General features: G+C 40.4%; 1 protein-coding gene across 1 annotated transcript in view; it reads right to left on the bottom strand.

Moving 5' to 3' along the window:
• Window positions 1–19,967, bottom strand: part of LOC120916783 (doublecortin domain-containing protein 1-like) — a 113,791-nt gene extending 93,824 nt beyond the window's left edge. Inside the window, exons 1-2 of the mRNA XM_040327719.1 lie at window positions 19,859–19,967; window positions 3,067–3,228 (exon numbers count right to left, since the gene is read on the bottom strand). Coding sequence (XP_040183653.1) covers window positions 3,067–3,228; window positions 19,859–19,939 — 243 coding nt within the window. The 5' untranslated portion in view covers window positions 19,940–19,967. The remainder of the gene's footprint in view (window positions 1–3,066; window positions 3,229–19,858) is intronic.
• Window positions 19,968–20,433: the final 466 nt, after the last annotated feature.

Genomic DNA, 20,433 nt, shown 5'->3' with positions numbered 1-20,433 from the left:
TCATTTGCATATAATACATTTCCTAAGGCAAATATGTAAGCAAACACAAATATGTTTTTTGCCCAACTGCATTTGACATTTTGTAAAGCCATTTAACCCACTTTTAACTTTAACTCTACAAGGGGTAATGTTTCACAGTACAATATGCAGAACATTTAGATCATAAACACACACACACACACAAATGCATAATTTTCTTTTCAAATCCTAGCAGTGTAAAACAAGAAACTCACATTACCAGTTAACCCTTTATTATTCCTATACACTTATCTAAATCTGTAATAAAATTAAAAATGTTAATTCCAGGTCTTCAGCCCTGGAAGGATTTGCCTCTTAATCACCAGGCCATTTTTTGCGATACGGCACTGCGTCGCTTTAACTGACAATTGCGCAGTACCCAAACAAAATTGACGTCCTTTTTTCCCCACAAATAGGAAATGTCCTATCACAAATGTCTCTTCATGACAGTTTGTGATAGGTCCAGCAGCTCATAACTCTTGCAGCATCAGAAGATTACTGGTTTGGAGTGTCGTGCTCGCTTCCTCCCTTGGACTACAGGAGAGTCAGGATGCTCTCTATGTTCCAGTTAGAGAAAGGAGCTGTGTGTTAGTGTGCGTCCTGACTCTCCTGTAGTCCAAGGGAGGGGGCGAGCACGAAACTCCACACCAGGGAGAAAGCCTTGCATTACTGTGTGGAGTTACAGACAGAAGAACAGGAAGTGAGGATTTCTCAGAAGAAATAAGGACATTTAAAAGCAAAATGGAAGGATGAGGTAAGTGAAGGAGGACTGCACTAAGGTAAAGGAAGCTATTTAGGGGAAAAAAATTGTACCTTTACAACCCCTTTAAGGAAGGCTATTATTTAGGGAATAAAAACTAAATGGCTTTATTTTATGCCAAACATCCATCTTCTGCACCTGGCTGCCGTTCCCACTAAACCACAAAAACAACACTTATTTTTTGATCGCCTGGTTAATCCTGAAAGTGTACCTGGAAAATTTCAGGCACAGTGTTTTATGGTTTATTCGCCATTTTTTTCAATGACTTTGATCTGTATTGCCGGGATCGACATTTCATTAATAGCCGCGAGTAATTTTAAATTAAAGGAATATTTCACTTTTATTGTTTCACTTTAAGCATTTAAAGGACCTGGGTCCCAAAACACTTTAATAACAATAACTTGCATACTGTATAAGCCTTTAAAATGAGCACTTTTGATTTTTCATGTTCGTGTCCCATAGACTTTAACGGTGTTCGCGTGCTCGAACAAATTTTTTGCCTGTTCGCATGTTCTGGTGTGAACCGAAATGGGGGGTGTTTGGCTCATCCCTATTGATGAGTATGACACTTGAAAAGGAGAAAAATACACAGTTGTCTATATATTATGATATGGCGAATGATTGTGCTGTAAACCCTGCTTAAAGGGCCACTGCTCAGCAAAGCCGCTAGGAGTCTCCAAACTTTCTAAGCAAAGGGCCAGTTTATTGTACTTCAGGCTTTAGGGGGTCGGACTGTGGCCAGTGGAAGTAGAAAATGCCCCAACATCAATGCCCCTTCATTGGTTTTAATGGGAGGAATAGTGCCCCATTTTTTAGATCGATGAAAATAATAGTGTTCCATCATTGGTGTCAGTTGGTGAAATAGTGCCCCAAGGGCCAGATAAAGGCAAGTCAGGGGCCACATTTGGTCCCCAGTCCACTAAACAATCTGTCTAATGAGCTGTATAAAAATTGACAAAAATAAATAAATAAAAGAGGGAGAACACAGGAGAGGAAATAGCAAAAGAAAGTGGAGAGCAAAAAAAAAAAAACTTGAGAGCAAATGAAAAGGAAAGGAGAAGAACGTAAGAAAAGGAAGGCGGAAAAACACAAATAGAGGACTAAAAATAACATGAAAGGGACAGAAAAGGAGATCATATTAAGCATGGTTTATTAAAGTAGGGGGTCACCCTAAAAACAAATTTCTAACATTACATCCAGCTCACTACCGACATTGTCAGTATGCCGATTTTCTTTTTTTTTTTGCTGTACATACCTTGTAAAGCTTCTTAGCCAGCTTCCGGGTAGTGCCTCCTGCGGGAGTGGGAGTTCCTATGCAGCAGTTAGTGATTGACATGATGACAAACACTACCCCCCCCCATCGCATAAGGAGCATCACGAGTTGCCGAAAGAAGCCACGCTCGGGGTAGCTGTGCAGAGCCTGCAGCGGCGTGGCTTACCTTCTCCTGGCAAGTTACTTACCTTGTCCCTGGATCCTGCGATGCATCCCCGCTGTGTGAGCGAGCAGCGTCCTCGCTCGAATTCACACAGTGCCTGTGTGCCACCGATCTCCGCTCCCTGCAAAGTTACTACGCACGGGGGCGGAGAACGGCGCCAAATTCAAAAAAGTAAATAAACACAGTACATACAGTATACTGTAATCTTATAGATTACAGTACTGTATGTAAAAAATACACCCCCCCCCTTGTCCCTAGTGGTCTGCCCAGTGTTCTGCATGTACTTTTATAAAGAAAAAACTGTTCTTTCTGCCTGCAAACTGTAGATTGTCCAATAAGTGTCGCTTTATGTCAAAAGTGATTTTAGAGCAGCTAGAAAACATCGATAATAAATTATAATCACTTGCAGAATTGAGCGATAGCGATTTGTGGGGAAATTCGTCATAAAAAAATTTAAGTAATGACAGCGACAATTCTGCAACTGAGCAAATGTCAGTGTTTTTGATTTAATTACATTATTGAATAATTTTTATTATAATTATATTATTATTTGTTATAATTATTTATAGTTATTTATTATAATTTATGATTTTGTGTTTCAAACTCTATCATACCCGGGATGTCTACTAGACTCTTGTTTGGATAGATGTAGGTGAGTTATTCCTAAGAATTACAGGCCTACAGTATAAAATGCCAAATTTCCATGCAAAATAATTGTACCGCTTTTGGTACAAAATTCCAGACATAATCATACCGCCAGGGAGGTTAAAAGACATAATTGCCGAAGCAAATAACGTTCTAGCCATATAAAGAACAATGTAGATGACCTTGATTGTAATTACTAACACCCACCTTTATATGTAGACCTGGTAGAAGATCAGCATTGCTCGGGAGGAGTCTGATGTGCTGGTAGGCGCACTGCTCTTGTTCAGCCTTTAATTGTGGGGCAAGTTTATCCAGCTGACCCTGGTGCTCTTTGATAGCCGTTTTCAGTTCATCAATCAGCTTATTCACCTGAAGGAGTTAAATTGAAAGAGCTGTTAGTACAATGTAATTCTATGTGTCACACCATTTAGACACAATGCAAGGCCATGAAACCATTTAGCTAATGAGATACTTGTATTAAATTCTGCTTAAAAAGACACTTTACCTTAAAAGCAATTTGCCTCAAATATTGGAAAGGTACAAAATCAGAAGTTGATATAACAGAATGTGAGATCCACAATGAGAGCATGTCTAAAATCACCCCCAAATCATCTTAGAAAGCTTACCAATCACCTAAGTTACATTAAACAAGGGTCAATGGTGTGAGCTGGCAGTATGGCGCTACAATTAGTAGCACACAGCTGTAGCAATGTGAAATGATGCACGGTTCATGCACGGCTAAACTGCAATCACATGCTACTATGAAACTTGCATTCCTGGACCCCAATCCTTGTAACTTTATCGATAGATCACAGCATTAAACAACCCATAGCATTGTCTGGCAATCACGCCCCTCCATTTGTTGTGTGAGTGTAACTTTTTAACTTTCGGTTATACGTCTATTATTGTATTTTTAACTTTCTAAAGTGATTGTAAAGTCTTATTATTTTTTTTTTTTATAAAAATAACAAAAATGTTATACTTACCTGTTCTGTTGCAGTGGATTTGCACAGAGCAGCCCAGATCCTCCTCTATATTTTTTTAACCAAACAGGGACTTGCACTAGGCATCAAATATTAAATTATGATGATAAATCTTGGCGCATGTGCATTAAAAGTGTATATATCTATATATAGATATAGATCTATATATATCGGTATATATGAATAATATAACCATATTAAGGATCGCCCTCTATCCCTGTTTGATAAAACTAAACGTATGTAAAAGCCGCATTTTTGGGGTCATTAGCAATGGAGCTACACTATGGACTACAGCTATAAACTAAAGACTAACATAAGGGGTTAAATAATCATTTTTGTTTGTTGTATCCATAAACCATGATATAAAGAAGCTATATTGTTGCAATCGTTTTGGAACTGTCTTGGCAGTTATATTTTTCAGCCTGCAGGTGTCACTGCTGCAGTTGGCTTCCAGCTGCTAGCGTCCAACGAATAGCGAAACCCTTGCGCAGATGAAAGTGTTAACAGCTTCAGTAAATGCTACACACCGTTCCTAAAATACAGCTATGCTTTATAGCCAAAATGTTAGCATCGGTCTCCTTATGATCAGACAACACAGCAGGAGAGGGATGAGGATCTCAGTATGAAACATCATGACACAGGTAGTCTTCGCTACAGAAACAAGAATACATACATACATACATATGGCATGTTAATGTGGGTACACAGTAAATACAGAGCTTCCAACTCTCCAACTGTCTCTTTTTTTGGAACCAAATGGGTAAAACCTTCCGGAGTGTTTCCAGAGGTAAAGTATAACTAAAGGAACAACTTTTTTCTTAGTTTAGTTTAGAACTGTGCAGAGATATTAGAAAGCTTTTCAGTTTTTATTGCTGTCTGTGCCCCCACTAAGAAGATTTACCCTATTGGTCCTGTTTACCAATCAAAAACACAGCTGCTATTTATCTTATTAATTATGGTTCCCACTTATAAATAATATTCCTTTTAGTGCGTACCCCTAATCACACATTCCCCTAGTCACCCCTATACCAACACCCCTTCACCATACTGATTATTTTTACACTCACCACGTGTTATCTTTGCCCTTCCTCCTCTCCCCTTACTCTTCCTTCTTTCCCTTCCCCTCCCTTTCTTCTCCCCCCCCTCCTTTTTCCCTTTTTTCCCCCACTCACTCCCCCTTTTCACTATTCCCCTCCCCTTCTATATTCCCCCCTTTTCTTCTTTTTCCACTTCCCCTTTCTCTTCCATTCATCCTAACCTCCCATTCCCCATCTCCCCTCGCCCTCCCCATCCCTCTTTTTCTCCTCCCCCTTACTTTTCCTAGTTTTTCTCTCTCCCCCCTCTCCCCTCACATCCTTCCCACATCCAACACTCCCACAACACAATCCCCTTCCTTCCCACTCCCCATTTCCCCCTTCTTCCCCCATCTGCCCCCTTCTTTTCCTTCCCCTCACCTAGTTTCACATGTCCCATGTGCTAGTGATCTCACTACTTGTTTGGGTTTACACTCACTAAGTCATTTATTTTTGAATAGATCCTGGTTGCTAAATCCCTTTCTGAGTCTTGTCTGGTTTGCCTATATGTATACTATCCAATGACGACCACCCAATTGGCTTAATATCAAGTCGCAGGTAAAAAAATCTCTAATGGGGGTGGGTGATTGATACTGGGCATGGCGGACAACAGCATATTTTGTCTCTCAAAATAAATGTTTTCGTTATGTATTTAATTTATTGCTGTTTCTAACTGTATTTCGTTCTATGCAGGACAACATTTAACTGCTCTCAAAAGCATCCCCTGAGGAAGCCCAAAGTGGCAAAACATGTCAGGATAAGTCACTCCAATGCTACTGTCGAGTGACCAATTCTTACATCTATTTTGAATTTAGATGCTATTTTGTACTTGCGTACTTTATGCATAGCCAAATCTTTTTAACTTTGTTTTTTATGTAATAAAATCTTTGTTATACCTTTTTTCTGATTGTAGTATTGAAAATACTTTCTTTGCCGGCACCCCCAAAATCCCACCAAAAAACTTCTCCTTGTCTACATATACTTACAGGGATGTTGGTGCCTATCCATTCCACCATCCTTTACTATCCTGTTTTTTGTCCGCAGTGAACATTTTCCAATGGGGAAACTGGCTCTGGTGATCTGGGAACCCCCAAGGAATTCCCTTAATTTGCAGGAAATTCCTCTCATTTCATGTTTGGCTATGGGACAGGAAGTGAAGGCAAATCTCTGCAATGGGACACAGATGGTGAAAAAAATCTGACACGTGTTATAACATTCATTTGTTCTATCCAAAATGAAAAAAAAAAATGTTTTGCCTTTAATTCTACTTTAACCACTTCAGCGCCGGAAGGATTTGCCCCCTTCCTGACCAGGCCATATTTTGCGATACGGCAATGCATCGCTTTAACTGACAACTGCCCGGTCTTGCGACGTTGTACCCAAACAAAATTCTATTTTCCCCCACAAAAAGAGCTATCTTTTGGTGGTATTTGATATTGCTATAATAAATTTTTCCCAAATAAAAAATAAAAAAAATAATTTCTTCATCAGTTTAGGCCATTATTAATTCTTCTACATATTTTTGGTAAAAAAATTGCAATAAGCGTACATTGATTGGTTTGAGCAAAAGTTATAGCGTGTACAAAATAGGGAATATATTTATGGCATTTTTTTTTACCACTAATGGTGGTGATCTGCGATTTGTAGCGGGACTGCGACATTGCTTCGGAACAGGGAAGAAGTTAACACTATGGGACGATCAAGGGGTTAAGTGTGTCCTACGGAGGTGTTTATAGCTATAGGGGGATGGGACTGACTGGGAGTACAGAGAGATCGCTGTTCCTGAATACTAGGAACAACAGATCCCTCTCTACTCCCCTGACAGAACGGGGATCTGTCTGTTTACATTGACAGATGCCCATTCTGTCTCTGTGAGGAACGATCGCAGGTGGCCGGTGGACATCGTGACTGCCGTCCACGCCACATTGTAATGAAGGTGGCTTTTTGGCAAGCAGGTACATTTTATACCCAAATACATGATGGCTACAAGTGACAACATTTTACTGTGTTAAAAGTGAACCCATTAGGAATTTTTAACACATTTAAAAGACCTACCTTTTAGCAGACACCACTATTCTCATTAACCAGGAGCCCCTGCTCTATGTGACTCCCAAAAACTAGTTTCACTTTTTCACTGACACCAATTGCCATTTTCCTTATACAAATAAAGGAAACTAATTGACCACTGAAGCGCTGTCATTGGAGAGGGTAATGGTAGTGATAAGGATAAGATTCCACAGGCCATCTAACAGGGACAGTAGGAGTGTACTGCCTTAGATGTATGCTCTATAACTTAGGCTCGCTTCACATATATGCAGGTTTGGTTTTCTTTGCATAGTTCAATGTAGTTTCTATTCAACGTTTCAGTTGCGAATTGGACACCTAAATCGCACCTGAAAAATGCACAGGATCCTGTTTTAATTTGCACTACAACTGGCCCACATATATGTGAATCGACTCAATTGAAGGCTGATCTGGTTCACCTGTTACGCAAATCAGCTGCGGTTCAAAACACATTCAATTTGCATATATGTGAACCAAGCCTCAGGCCTCGTACACACGACCGAGTTTCTCGGCAAAAACCAGCAAGAAACTTGCTGGGAGAATTTTTTTTGCCGAGGAAACCGGTCGTGTGTACATTTTCGTCGAGGAAACTGTCGAGAAACTCGACGAGCCAAAAAGAGAGCATGTTCTCTATTTCCTTGACAGGAATGGAGAAAATTGGCTTGTCGAGTTCCTCAACAGTCTAACAAGGAACTCAACGAGGAAAACGATGTGTTTCGCCCGTTGAGTTTCTCGGTCGTGTGTACGAGGCTTTACTCTTTCAGCTCTTCTTGCATTGGTAATCCAATTCTGATTTCCAAAGCAGGTACTGATCTGATTAATGGCTGGAGGAAACATCTTAGCACTGTCAATATTTTTTTCAGCAGGTTTTCTGCATATGAGAAACAGCAAGGAATCTGCAGACGACATTCCAGCATCTCATGAACTCATAATCTAGCATCGAATACAAAAAAAATGAACTGGGCAAGGGGAGTTGGTGCAGAATAGCAAAGCTTGGATTAAAAATTGAATAAATGAGCAGGTAGGCTCTGCTTTCCATGCTTTTTATTCATTTCCAGGCTTGATTTTCAATGTTGACTTAAAAATACCCTTTTGCATTCTATGCATTAGGTGAAAAACCTTCTGTAGTCCAGCTGCCCCCCAGAGCCCCCCTTTTACTTACCTGAACCTGATTGTTCCATTGACGTAGACGAGCACAGCAGCTTCAGCCACTGTCTCGGGTCCTCATTGGATAGATTGATAGCAGCGCAGCCATCGGCTCCCACTGCTGTCAATCAAATCCAGTGACACGGGAGCTGGGGGGGCGGGGCCGAGTCAGCTGTCTGTGTCAATGGACACAGAAGCAGCAGGACTCGGGAGTGTGCCTGGATGAGTGCCCCCCGGAATGCGGGTCTCCGAGGGGGCACTTGTTGTGGGGAGGAGCCCCACGGGGGGACCCCAGAAGAGGACGATAGGGTCCGCTCTATGCAAAACCTTTCACAGAGGAAGTAAGTATAACATGTTTGTTATTTTAAAAAAAACTTTACAACCCCTTTAAGGCTTTTCGACATGCACTGGGGGCTTTCAATAGCCAATTATTTTTGTGTATATAAGGGTCCTATGTATGGATGAAGAACTGTTGGAAACCTTTAAAAGTTGAGGAAGTGGGCATTGCCAGAAGGATAAAGAGAAGTAAACAAGAATCATTTTCATACTGGTCACATTTTTACCATTGTAAACATAGGGTTTCTAAAACGTTTCTAAAATGTTTTAAAAAAAATGAAAATAAGCCAAATTAGCATCCTCACCAAGAAAATAAGTTAAAAATGTATTTTAAAAAGTAAAAAATTGCAAAGACAAAAACAGTCTGTGTTATTTTGTGAAAAAATGTTCAGACACCAATGAGAATAGGAAAAAGCAAAAGTAAAGGGGCAAAAAATTTACATAACCTCAGTCTGGTGTATGTCAGAGTATAAAGCAAATCTGTCTCATTGGGTGACTTTGAAAATCATGTTGAATTAAAAGGCAAGTCCAGAGAAAAATGCTGCTATGAATATTGTTAACTTGTGGCTATGAATGTTCACATCTGGAGGGATGCCATGTTTGACATAGCACCCATGGCATGATGGCAGTGGCCGGCACAGACAAGTAGAGCCCATGAAGAGATGCCAGGGATGCCGTCTTTTCAGTAGCACCAGCAACACTTGCAGGGACTCCCCGCTAGCTATCGCAGCCAAGTAACTGTCACATGTCCAGATCTAGGGAGGTACTGGAGTGGGCTGGGTCCCCCAGATTTCAGTTGCGCCCCCCCCCCCAAACCCCCCACCCTCAACTCCCCCCAACCCTGGCACTGTGTCATCCCTGCACTGTACACACTGCACATAGTTGAAATCCAATCATTTGTCCGACCAACTTTTTCTGCTGATCAGCTATCTTTAGGCCCCTTCCATACTTTGCAATTTTAAATCGCAGGCAGAAGACTTCCTGAAGAGGCCATGTTCAATGAAACGCGTCAAGGCTGATGCTACCATCATTTACGGTTCCCGTGTGACGTCACGTCCGGTCCTAGACTTCCAGTAATTGGAATGCACGCCAGCTCTAGTGGAGCATAACCATACTAACTATAGCTGTATACACTGTTGCCGGTAATATAGACACTTTTAAATTTAAGTTAGAATTTATTGTGTATTATGTCAAATATTTTAATTATTAAATACTGCACTATGGTATCATTTATCATGGCATCTTCCTGGTTTGTTGCTGAATGGTTGGAGAAAAAATGGGATCTATATAAAGAATGGAGGATACCAAAACATCCCGTTACAAAGAAGTATTGAAGAAATAAGTGCTTTAAGACCATACTTTAAGTAAGGATCTAATCCCTGTGGTGAGTGCGCATTTTCTATAAAACACGTGGTAAAACACAAAGTGGAAGTGAATGGTGGTGGTGTATCTGGTATCACTATTGTCACTATTGGGCTTGGACTTTTATATGATTTTTTTGCTATTTATATTTGGGTTTACATTACATGAAAAAGTATCTTGAATTGATGTGACGGTAAAAGCGTTAGCACCTTTAGTTTGACCATATAGAGATTATTAGCGATCATTGGTATTAGCACTTAAAGGGGCAGCTTCACTTTATTGTCTGTTGGGCTTTTTCTGAACTTTTAGCTTGTCACAATATTACACGGATGTTGGATAAAGGGAGGTGCCATCTAAAGGTGCCTATGGCCTCGTACACACGGCCGAGGAACTCGACGTGCCAAACACATCTTGTTCCTCGGCCAGTTCAGCCCTGAAGCCGCCGAGGAGCTCGGCGGGACGAGAGCTCCCATAGAACAACGAGGAAATAGAGAACATGTTCTCTATTTCCTCGTCGAGCTCCTCGTCGGCTTCCTCGGCCGAAAGTGTACACACGACCAGTTTCCTCGGCAGAATTCAGCCAGAAACTCGGTCGGAAGCTGAATTCTGCCGAGGAAACTGGTCGTGTGTACGGGGCCTGTGTCTTTCCTCCAGGTACACCAAAGACATGCTGGTAGATTAATTGTTTACTGTCTAAATTGGCCCGTGGATGTGAATGAATGAGTTAGGGATACTAGATTGTAAGCTCCTTGAAGGCAGGGACTGAGGTGAATGTAGATATATATATATATATATATATATATATATATATATATATATATATATATATATATAAATATATATATATATCACTGTGTAAATTGACAATTCAATATAAGTACCTGTAATAAATAAAGTAAAACAAGTATTGTATTAAATGAAATGGCAGTTTCTTAAGAGCAAATTCATTGTCATTCAGTTATAGTTTGTATCTACTTTAAGCATTTATCTATATGTTGTATCACTGTACCAGATACATTTATGGACAAAGTGATTTTTAATCAAAAACAATAAATACAAAAATTTAATTAAAAGGTTGCCTGTTTTTTAGGGAGATCTGATGTTTTTCGACTTGTAAAAATTACATTACTATCCTTGATAAATAATGTAAACTATATTGATAATTAATAATAAATCTGGAATCTGTGAAATTTGCATTATTAACATTGAAAGTAATATTTTACACACCTTGATAAATTATACAAATCAGTCAAAATGTATTTTTAAATGCCCCAATTTTTTTTTATTGCACCCTGTGATAATAAATTAAATGCCAGAATATTAATTTTAGCAGGAGAACACAGGTTTATTTTGGACTACATACCATTATAAGTGTTATGTTCCTATGGTCTTACACATATATGTTCTTTCTTACTCCTATATATTTTTTTATTTATTTAAATGAAAAACTCATAGTATTTCTTTCCTCATTTTCTCTTCTTTTCTTTCTGAGATAAAATGTGAATGGAAGAAAAAGGAGACCAAACTTGACCCTGCCATTAATAGGTCTGTTCATAATTCAATGTGTTTGTGTGGATGAGCATCCATGTGGAAAGCTGCAAGCCTGAGAGACAGAAAAGCTCTCTCTTTAAACATTATCTGACCCCATCCACTCCATTCACAAAAGAAGGGCTTACGTAGCCTTGCGCTGGAAGAAAACGCGCATTTGCCATTGTGGCCACATTTCAATGTTCCCGTCTTAGTAAAAACACAGCATGCAGTAGCAATGTATACAGGGATGGGGAGGACCTGAACTACATGAGGAGAGGTCTAAAGAAAAGACTAGAAACAAATCTGTGGTTACTACAACAAGAGAAAGGGGGAACGAAAAGCAAAACTGCTATTACAAAGCTCCAAAATGCACCACTAAAAATGTTTTGCTGTTATTTATTTATGTAAAACTATAGTCAGAATACAAAAATCATATATATACTGTAGTCAAAACAAAACGTTAAAGCAGCAAATTTTGTATGATAATTTAAATAGCTGTAAATCCTTCTAATAGATCAGCTGAATCCTCATTTCATGTTATAGGTTGACAATGCGGTTGGGAAATTACTGTGACATTGCCAACCTGCACTATTGTTGTAGCTGCATGGACTACAATGGTGCATGAGGACGTAGGGAGTAGGCAGGCTATCAGCAGAGTCATTGCTGACAGCCCACCTGCTCCCCACTTCATCAGAAAACTCACAGCTAGCTCATCCCAAAACCAGTGTGAGGCCTCGTACACACGACCGAGGAACTCGTCGTAAATTAAACATCGTTTTCCTCGACGAGTTCCTTGTTAGGCTTGTCGAGAAACTTGACAAGCTTTCTTTGCGTACACACTGTCAAGACCAAATCTTGTCCTTCTCAAACGCGGTGACGTACAACACATACAACGGCAGGGGAAGTTTGATTCCACTGGCACAACCCTTGGGGCTGCTTTTGCTAATCTCATGTTACTGCGTGTTAAGTAAAAGTTTGGTAGGAGACGATTTGCACTTTTCAGTCTGTTACAGCGTGACAAATATGCTATCTCCATTACAAACGTTACTTTTACCGAAGGTGCGCTCCCGTCTCATACTTTATTCTGAGCATGCGCGGGTTTCTAAGCATACAAACGAACGTGTTTCTCATCGAAAACCAGCCCGACGAGGAACACGACGAGGAAATTGAGACTCCCGTCCCTCGACAGTTTCCTCGATGAAAAACATACACACAACCGTTTTCCTCGGCAAAAAAGCTCTGCCACCAAGTTTCTTGATGGATTCTGGTGAGGAAAACGGTCATGTGTACGAGTCATGTGTATGAGTGACGGTGCACCATTGTCAACATCTATTGCCTACTTGTATCTGTTTTATCTTCAGTACTTAGGGGGAGCTGTATCAGCAGCTTGTATGGCACATGGCAGTAATGTCTTATATTTAAAAAAGGGATTGACCTTTGAAAATTACAATAACATGGCTAAAATAGGGATCCTGATCTGTGTGCTAAAGCTTTGTGAACTAAGCCTTTTCTGAATCTTAAAGCCTAATTTTCCTTTAGATTTACCAAAATCATATACTATGAGGTCAAACCCTAAAGCCCTGTACACATGGCCCAGGTTTTTCGTCAGGAAAAAAACGTTTTTTCTGACGAGATTCCTGGCAAGATTCTCTTGCCGACTGAGTGAACCGCCGTTCTTTTGAATGGTGCAAACGCGGTGACGTCATCGACTACGACGAGCATGCACTCGTCAAATTTGATGCCATCGCCGCCATCTTGCTTCACCCTACCTATGCCTGGGAAGCTACCGCGCATGTGTCAAAGTCATTTCGAGCATGCGCGGTTCCATGGAGAGGTAAGTATACACACGCTCGGGTTTCTCAGCAGGAAAACACTGGCGAGAATCTCATGACGAGAAAATAGAGAGCAGGTTCTCTATTTTTCTCGTCTAGATTCTGGGCAGTTTTCTTGACGAGAAACCTCAAAGCCTTGTACACACACTCGGTTCACTCGGCAAGAAAGCTCTGCCAGCAGTTTTCTTGCTGTTTCTTGCCGAGAAAACCATGCGTGTGTCTACGAGGCTTAACACTTTCAATTTGTATGCAATCAGGCAGGCCCTTTCACTACATAGTTTCACATTTCACAAAAGTTGCAAACAAGTCTACTACAACACTGGGCTTGTGCCAATTCGTCCAAAAGACTCTTGGTGGGCCCTGCCTCCAGGGCTGCCGATGAAGGGGTACCCCCAGTCCTCCTGTAGGGTGTCCGGGCACACAGTGGGGCACAGACAACAGGGATAATCAGTGTGGCAGAGCAATTAAAGAACAATGCTCTGTGCGGCTCTCTGCAGCAACTAAAGGAAGGTTTCTCTCCTTTCCACCGACATTCAGCTGCTGCACGGAGAGATACGGACACGGGCATCATTCTGTAACTGCCCCTTTCCACACCGACCCCCTTCCCTGTTCTGCCGATATCTTATATCTTATTCTGCCATGTGTGCCCCCCTGTGTGCTGGGTTCCCCCAACCCACAGCTCTGCCAGCTTAAGTGTCCCTCCAGCTGCTATGGGTACAGAGAGGGATGTGCCAGAATGGAGAGCAGTGGAAGGGTAAGGCAAATAAGTTATTTACCAGCCTCTCACTTTTCTTAATTTTTTAAAACTTTATTTATTAACTCAATACAGATTTAACTTTTAGATTTAGCAGAAATTTTGTAAGTTATATTATGTTTGGGTCCGCTAACAATGACTTTTAGTGTAAATATAATTTAGATATTTTCAGGGAGGGGGGTCCCCGTCGAATAGGCTGTACGGAGCCCATGATTTCTAACAGCAGCCCTGCCTGCCTCCAATCTCATGTCTGACACAGGAACAGAAAAACAAATGTTATTAAAACCTTAAAACCATGACGCATGGCAAAGGAATCGTAAAGTGGCAAAACAATCTCCATATATCCTTAATAGTAATTTTATTGCATCCAGAGTTCCTAGTTTTCATAAAGTGTTCAGAAACCTGCCACACACTAGCTTCCAACATCATGCATTTTGTATTATATTTTTGTATAATACTTTTAAGCATTTTACATAGAGAATGTCACCACCTGTTACTTTAAAGTGGTTGTAAATAGGGATGAGCTTTCTCCACAGTGTGTGTGTTTTTTTACTATTATTTACACTTCCTTAGTGAATTGGTAGAGGTACAATGTACCCCATTACCAATTCACATAGGGGGCGTCCGGGATCTGGGGGTCCCCTTTGTTAAAGGGGTCTTCCAGATTCTGATAAGAACCCCGCCCGCAGACCCCCACAACCACCGGCCAGGGTTGTTGGGATGAAGCCCTTGTCCTCATCAACATGGGGACATACTCCCCATGTTGAGGGCATGTGGCCTGGTATGGTTCAGGAGGGGGGGCGCTCTCTCGTCCCCCCTCTTTTCTGCGGCCGGCCAGGTTACGTGCTCGGATAAGGGGTCTGGTGTAGATTTTTGGGGGAACTCCACACCATTTTTTTTTTAAATTTGGGGTGGAGTTCCCCTTAAAATCCACACTAGACCTGAAGGGTCTGGAATGGATATTTGGGGGGAACCCCACGTCATTTATTTTTTTAAATTGACAGCGGGGTTCCCCCTTAATACCCATACCAGACCTGAAGGGCCTGGTAATTGAATTTGGGGGGACCCCCACGCTTTTTTTTTTTTTTTTTTTTATGAATGAATTTTCTCTGAATTGCCAGGAGCCAACAATTCATTATAGCCGTGAGTGATTTTTAAATGACTATTTTTCCTTCAGAAATGACAATGCAGAGACAGTTCTAAGCATGGGAAACATGCGCTATTTCACAGGCATATTAGACACCCCCTAGGTGTGAAATTTAAAGGAATATTTCACTTTTATTGTTTCACTTTTACGCATTATTAAAAAAAATCCGTTTTTAAAACTTTTTTTGCATTGATACATGTCCCCTGGGGCAGGACCCAGGTCCCCAAACACTTTTTAGGACAATAACTTGCATATTAGCCTTTAAAATTAGCACTTTAGATTTCAGATGTTCGAGTCCCATAGACTTTAATGGGGTTCTAAAGTTCACACAAACTTTTGGTCTGTTCGCAGGTTCTGGTGCGAGCCAAACGGGGGTGTGTTCGGCTTATCCCTAGTTGTAAACCTAAGTCATGGAATCTGATCAAAGCACATGCAGTATACCTGCAGTGTTTACTTATCTCTCTCCAAAGCTCCAAAATGCCATTTCTCTCTGGTGCTTCGTTCCTCTGTTAACAGCATGCCTTACTTCTACAAGATGAAGAAAGATTTTTAACACGTATCTCCCCCTTTGAAGGTGTGTAGGGAAGAGAAGACTGCAGATATACAAGTAAAACCTATGTAGGAGGATTTGTTTCATCTCTGTGTATCATCTGGGGCTGTTCACTTCACTAGGTATATGTAAATGTTTACATCCACTTTAAAATCAGGCAAGGAAACCTGGTTTAGGAGTACTTACGCAAAACCCTACTGTTGCTGATGACATGCTATGCAGAGACTTTTAGTGTCCATCTTACAAGAAATCTTGCATTGCTGTTGAAACACTGTGATTATGTATGGGTCTGGGGGTGGCTATGTAGGCAACCCAGAAGGCTTGCTTTTCGACACTTCCATAAGTCAATTTTGCAGTAAGATTTCTCACAGAAATACCTATACTCAATGGAATCACATCACTGCAGTACAGGCAGTCCCAGAGTTATAAACATTTAACCTATATACAACTCCTACAAACGGAGGGAGACAACAGGAATTGAGAGGAAATCTACCGCTAGGAATGGAAATTCAAACCTGTAAAGCCATGTACACACGATTGGATATCTGTTGGAATGCAATTTTTTGTCAGTAATCCGATGAAGCTGACTTTCATCATTCTTGCCTACACACCATCAGTCAAAAATCCGATCGTGCCAAAACGTGGTGACGTACAACACTACGATGAGCTAAAAAAATGAAGTTCAATGCTTTCGAGCATGCGTCGACTTGATTCTGAGCATGCGTGGATTTTTGTCGGATGGACTTCCACACAGACGATCAGATTTTTCTATCAGTTTTTTATCCATAGTTACACTTAAAAAATGTACCTGTTCCAGCTTACATACAAATTCAACTTAAAGTGATTGTAAAGGCAGAAGTTTTTTTTTACCTTAATGCATTTTATGCATTAAGATAAAAAGCCTTCTGTGACACGTTTGGTGGGAATGCCCCGAGCTGCGATCCTATAGGCAAGATATCAGGACCCAAGTTAAAGTGCTCTTAAATCTTGAGCTACCCAACTCTGTTGTGAACAAGCAAGCTATGGCTTGTGAAATGCTTCTACCATTACCTGTATCTGTCTGACCCTTTGACAATAAAGATGACATCAAGATAATTTGGAGTTCCAGTTTGCGACCAATTTCTTGTTTTATTCGTCTTCCACGGTGATGAGCCAAGGTCTGCACCTGTGATCTACCTTGCACCTGATTCTGTCTGGAGCAGTGTGCTTCTCCTTGTTTTTTACCCAACTCCCTGTAGGAGCTCCTGCTGTATGTCCCCCCCATTCCTCCCAGCCATTACCGTAAATTGGTACTGCCCCATCTTCTCAACATGGCTAGGCAACTGATCCGAGTTTACTGGAAATCAGCTCAAATTCCCAGTCAGGAAGATTGGATAAGTTTAGTGAACAATATTATGTCCGCGGAGGAATGGATGGCAACATGCAAGGGTAGACATGACAAGTTCTACAGTATATAGGCTAAGTGGATCCACTATACAAGCACAACCTCACAGAACTCTCAACCAATAGCTTCTTGAACGTTGGACTTTGTTGACTGTTTAAGCTCTATTGGATTTGATCCATGGAAAATGTTATTGTTTACTTAAAATAATTTATATTAGAGTGCTTTATCTCCCACATACACACAGATGGGTGTTTACATTGATAGAGAGATTTGTTGACAGGAATAAGGCCATTCAATGTGTGTGGATTCATCGGTTATAATACTAGGTATGCAGATTATATGCCTTTATATACCTTATGTAGGATCGGACCTTTTGTTATGTTTTAAGATCGGCTCCTATTTGGGCCTATTGACAAATGGATAACTTTCCTTTGCCTTTTTCTGTTTTCCTGCTTGTATGACTTATGTTATATTTTTGAATCTAAATAAATAAAGATTACTTAAAAAAAATGCCTTCTGTGTGCAGCAGCCCCCTAAGCCCCCCTAACACTTACCTGAGGTCCCTATCTGTCCAGCGATATCCACGAGTGTCTCAGCTTGGCTGAATAATAGCAGCGGCGCAATTGGCTCCCTCTGCTGTCAATCAAAGCCAGCTAGCCAATCAAGGGAGAGAGGGGGCAGGGCGGGGTCGGGGGGCTCCGTGTCTAAATGGACACAGGGAGCTGTGACTCATCTTGGGTGCCCCCATAGCAAGCTGCTTGCTGTAGGGGCACTGAACAGGAGGGAGGAGCCAGGATCACAGAAGAGGGACCCGAGAAGAGGAGGATCTGGGCTGTTCTGTGCAAATCCACTGCAACAGAACACGTAAGTATAGCATGTTTGTTATTTTTATAGGAAAAACAAGACTTTACAATCACTTTAAGAACAAACCTACAGACCCTATCTTGTTTGTAACCTGAGAGACTGCCTGTAGTAGAGTATCTGTAAATACTCTTTATGCAGATTACCTGCCCTTAGTTGGCCAACAGGGTCTCTTTGCAATATGAGGCAAAGGCCTTTCAGGACAGGAGGCTGGGATGGCACAGTAGAAGGTTCTTTTTTTTATTTTAATTTTTTATTATTATTTTGTAAAACAGTCACACAATACATAGTACAGTGTCAAGTATGACGTTCGTGGACCAATCAACAAAAAAAAAAAATGTAATTGGCTTACTTAACCAGTAGAAGGTTCTTACCTTGCTTAACAGGTCCTAAGTTGCCTCCTGCTTCTATGTTACTAATGGAAGAGTAAGCAGATATAGAATCTGCATCCTAGCATTGCATCCACAGGGCACATACTGTAGTATCAGGAGTACTACCAGGAGGGAAAGGGATTTTAAACGAAATAAAATGAATATTAAGTATGTAAATATCTTTTTATATCTGTAATCCTTTCGCCCATCTGGACTGAAGGATCACCAGTAGTGCAATGTTTTTGAATCAGCACAATTGTTATGAATAGTTATTGATAGCACCATATAATCCATAGTTGTTCTTGGATTGTCCCCACTGATACCAGAAACAGAGCAGTGTTTTGCCACCGTAGGGCCCCTTTTCACCCTTATGAACTGCAGTACCAGTGCAAAAATACATTTTATTGTGTGTTCCTGTAGTGCACAGTAATGGTTGGCACTCTGTGCCATGACATTCTATTACAATGGCATCCCAGTACACCGGTACAGCAGCTGCCAACACACCTGCACTGCAGGCAGCGTACCACAGTACACATACTATGCACTGTGGTGCACCCTGGAATAAAAAATCCTAAGGGTCCAGTGTTCTGTCTATTGCCTTATGTTGGCAGCCCATATAAAATATGACATGCAAGGAGTAATGCAATGGAATGTGCAGATGTGAAGGGGCCCAAAATAATATTCTGTACCCACTTAGGCTGCCAAAAATACTATCGCTCACTAAGGCTGATGGTCCATATACTGGACTTCATGGACCTCAAAAGATAAAACTCAAGTCAAAGCAGATTGTATATAACTATAAGAAGATTCAAAAATGATAATCAGAAAAATATATTCAGGATAACAGTTTTGTGTTTAAAGAAAAAAAAAAAAAGACATTAAGGACATGTATTATTCATTAACGTCTTCTCATTTTAAGCTTCTGATGCTAATGGACCAAAATTGGCAAATACCGCTTTTACCAAAAATAAAAAAGAATTGTTATCCGCATTTCTGGAATCTGCATGAAATAATATCCCATTTTTTTTCCCGGGACCAATCTTGTGTGATTATTTCATTTATAGACCGTGCCTGTCAACTACCCAGCATGGGTGCTGGGAACGAGTCGATTTGGTTTAACCCATTGCATTCCACGAGGAACGCGTTTTCCCATTTCCCAGCCCCCTTTCTGCACTGCAGGGGACAGAGTATCCCTTTTACATAATAGTAGCTCTACCCTTGCAAACTAATTGCGACACTTTGAAAGAAGTGAAAATAATAAGCCTCTCTATAAAGACAGCACAATATGCTCTAAAAAGCCTCTCGGCGTGACACCGGTCTCATAATATTTAAAAAATTTCATGCATTACTTTTTTTTCCTCCTTTTTTTTTTTCTTTCCAACTTTAATCATACTTTTTAACCGCAGATAAATCATAAAACACATGGCAGGGAAATTACCAGTTAAGATCGATTTTCTGCCAAGGATGCAAAAGAGGAAAAAAAAAATCAGCACTTGGCTATGCGAATGGTGTAATGAACATTAAGATGGCTCTTTAAATGTCAATGAACAATTCTCATAATTTTGGTTCAGTTGGTAAATGGAGAATAGATTGATCTCCGTCGTACCTCTTCATGGACCAAATAAAGTTCCTCTTCTCTCATGGACAATATTTCCTTTCTGCTGATTTCATCAGTCTGACCGTTCATGTAATGTTCAAGCTGAAAAATTAAAAAAAAAAAACATTGAAAACGACTTGCAGCGAGGCAGCACTGAATATACTATAAAAGCGAGCTAACTAAATTATAAGGTGGTAGCACAGTAGGAATGCTTATAAACCGAGATTTCAAAGCTTTTAATATTACCTGAAGCAGAAGAGGTAATGATCTTGTTTTAAAGCCTATACATTGTGAATCCAACATTTGCATTTGAAAAAAAAAAAAAAACCTCCACAAAAAGAGTGTTATTCCTTGAAATTGTATTATTTTAACCAATTAATTTGACTTAATGAATCCAGAATTTGGGCAGCAGCAGGTCTATAACATCTAAATTTAACAATAATAATTGAATAATTATAATAATTAACTATAATAATTTATTGTCAGATTATAGTGGTATTAAAACCAAAACCCCCAAAAATAATATTTTTCAGCTTACCAATCATTAGATGTGGTTGCATTCCTTTTAATTTTTGTTGGGCTTT

The sequence above is a fragment of the Rana temporaria genome, chromosome 11 (assembly GCF_905171775.1).
Source record: "Rana temporaria chromosome 11, aRanTem1.1, whole genome shotgun sequence".
Lineage (NCBI taxonomy): Eukaryota > Metazoa > Chordata > Amphibia > Anura > Ranidae > Rana > Rana temporaria.
The sequence above is the reverse complement of the archived record's forward strand: the minus strand, read 5'-3'. Positions and strand labels throughout refer to the sequence as shown.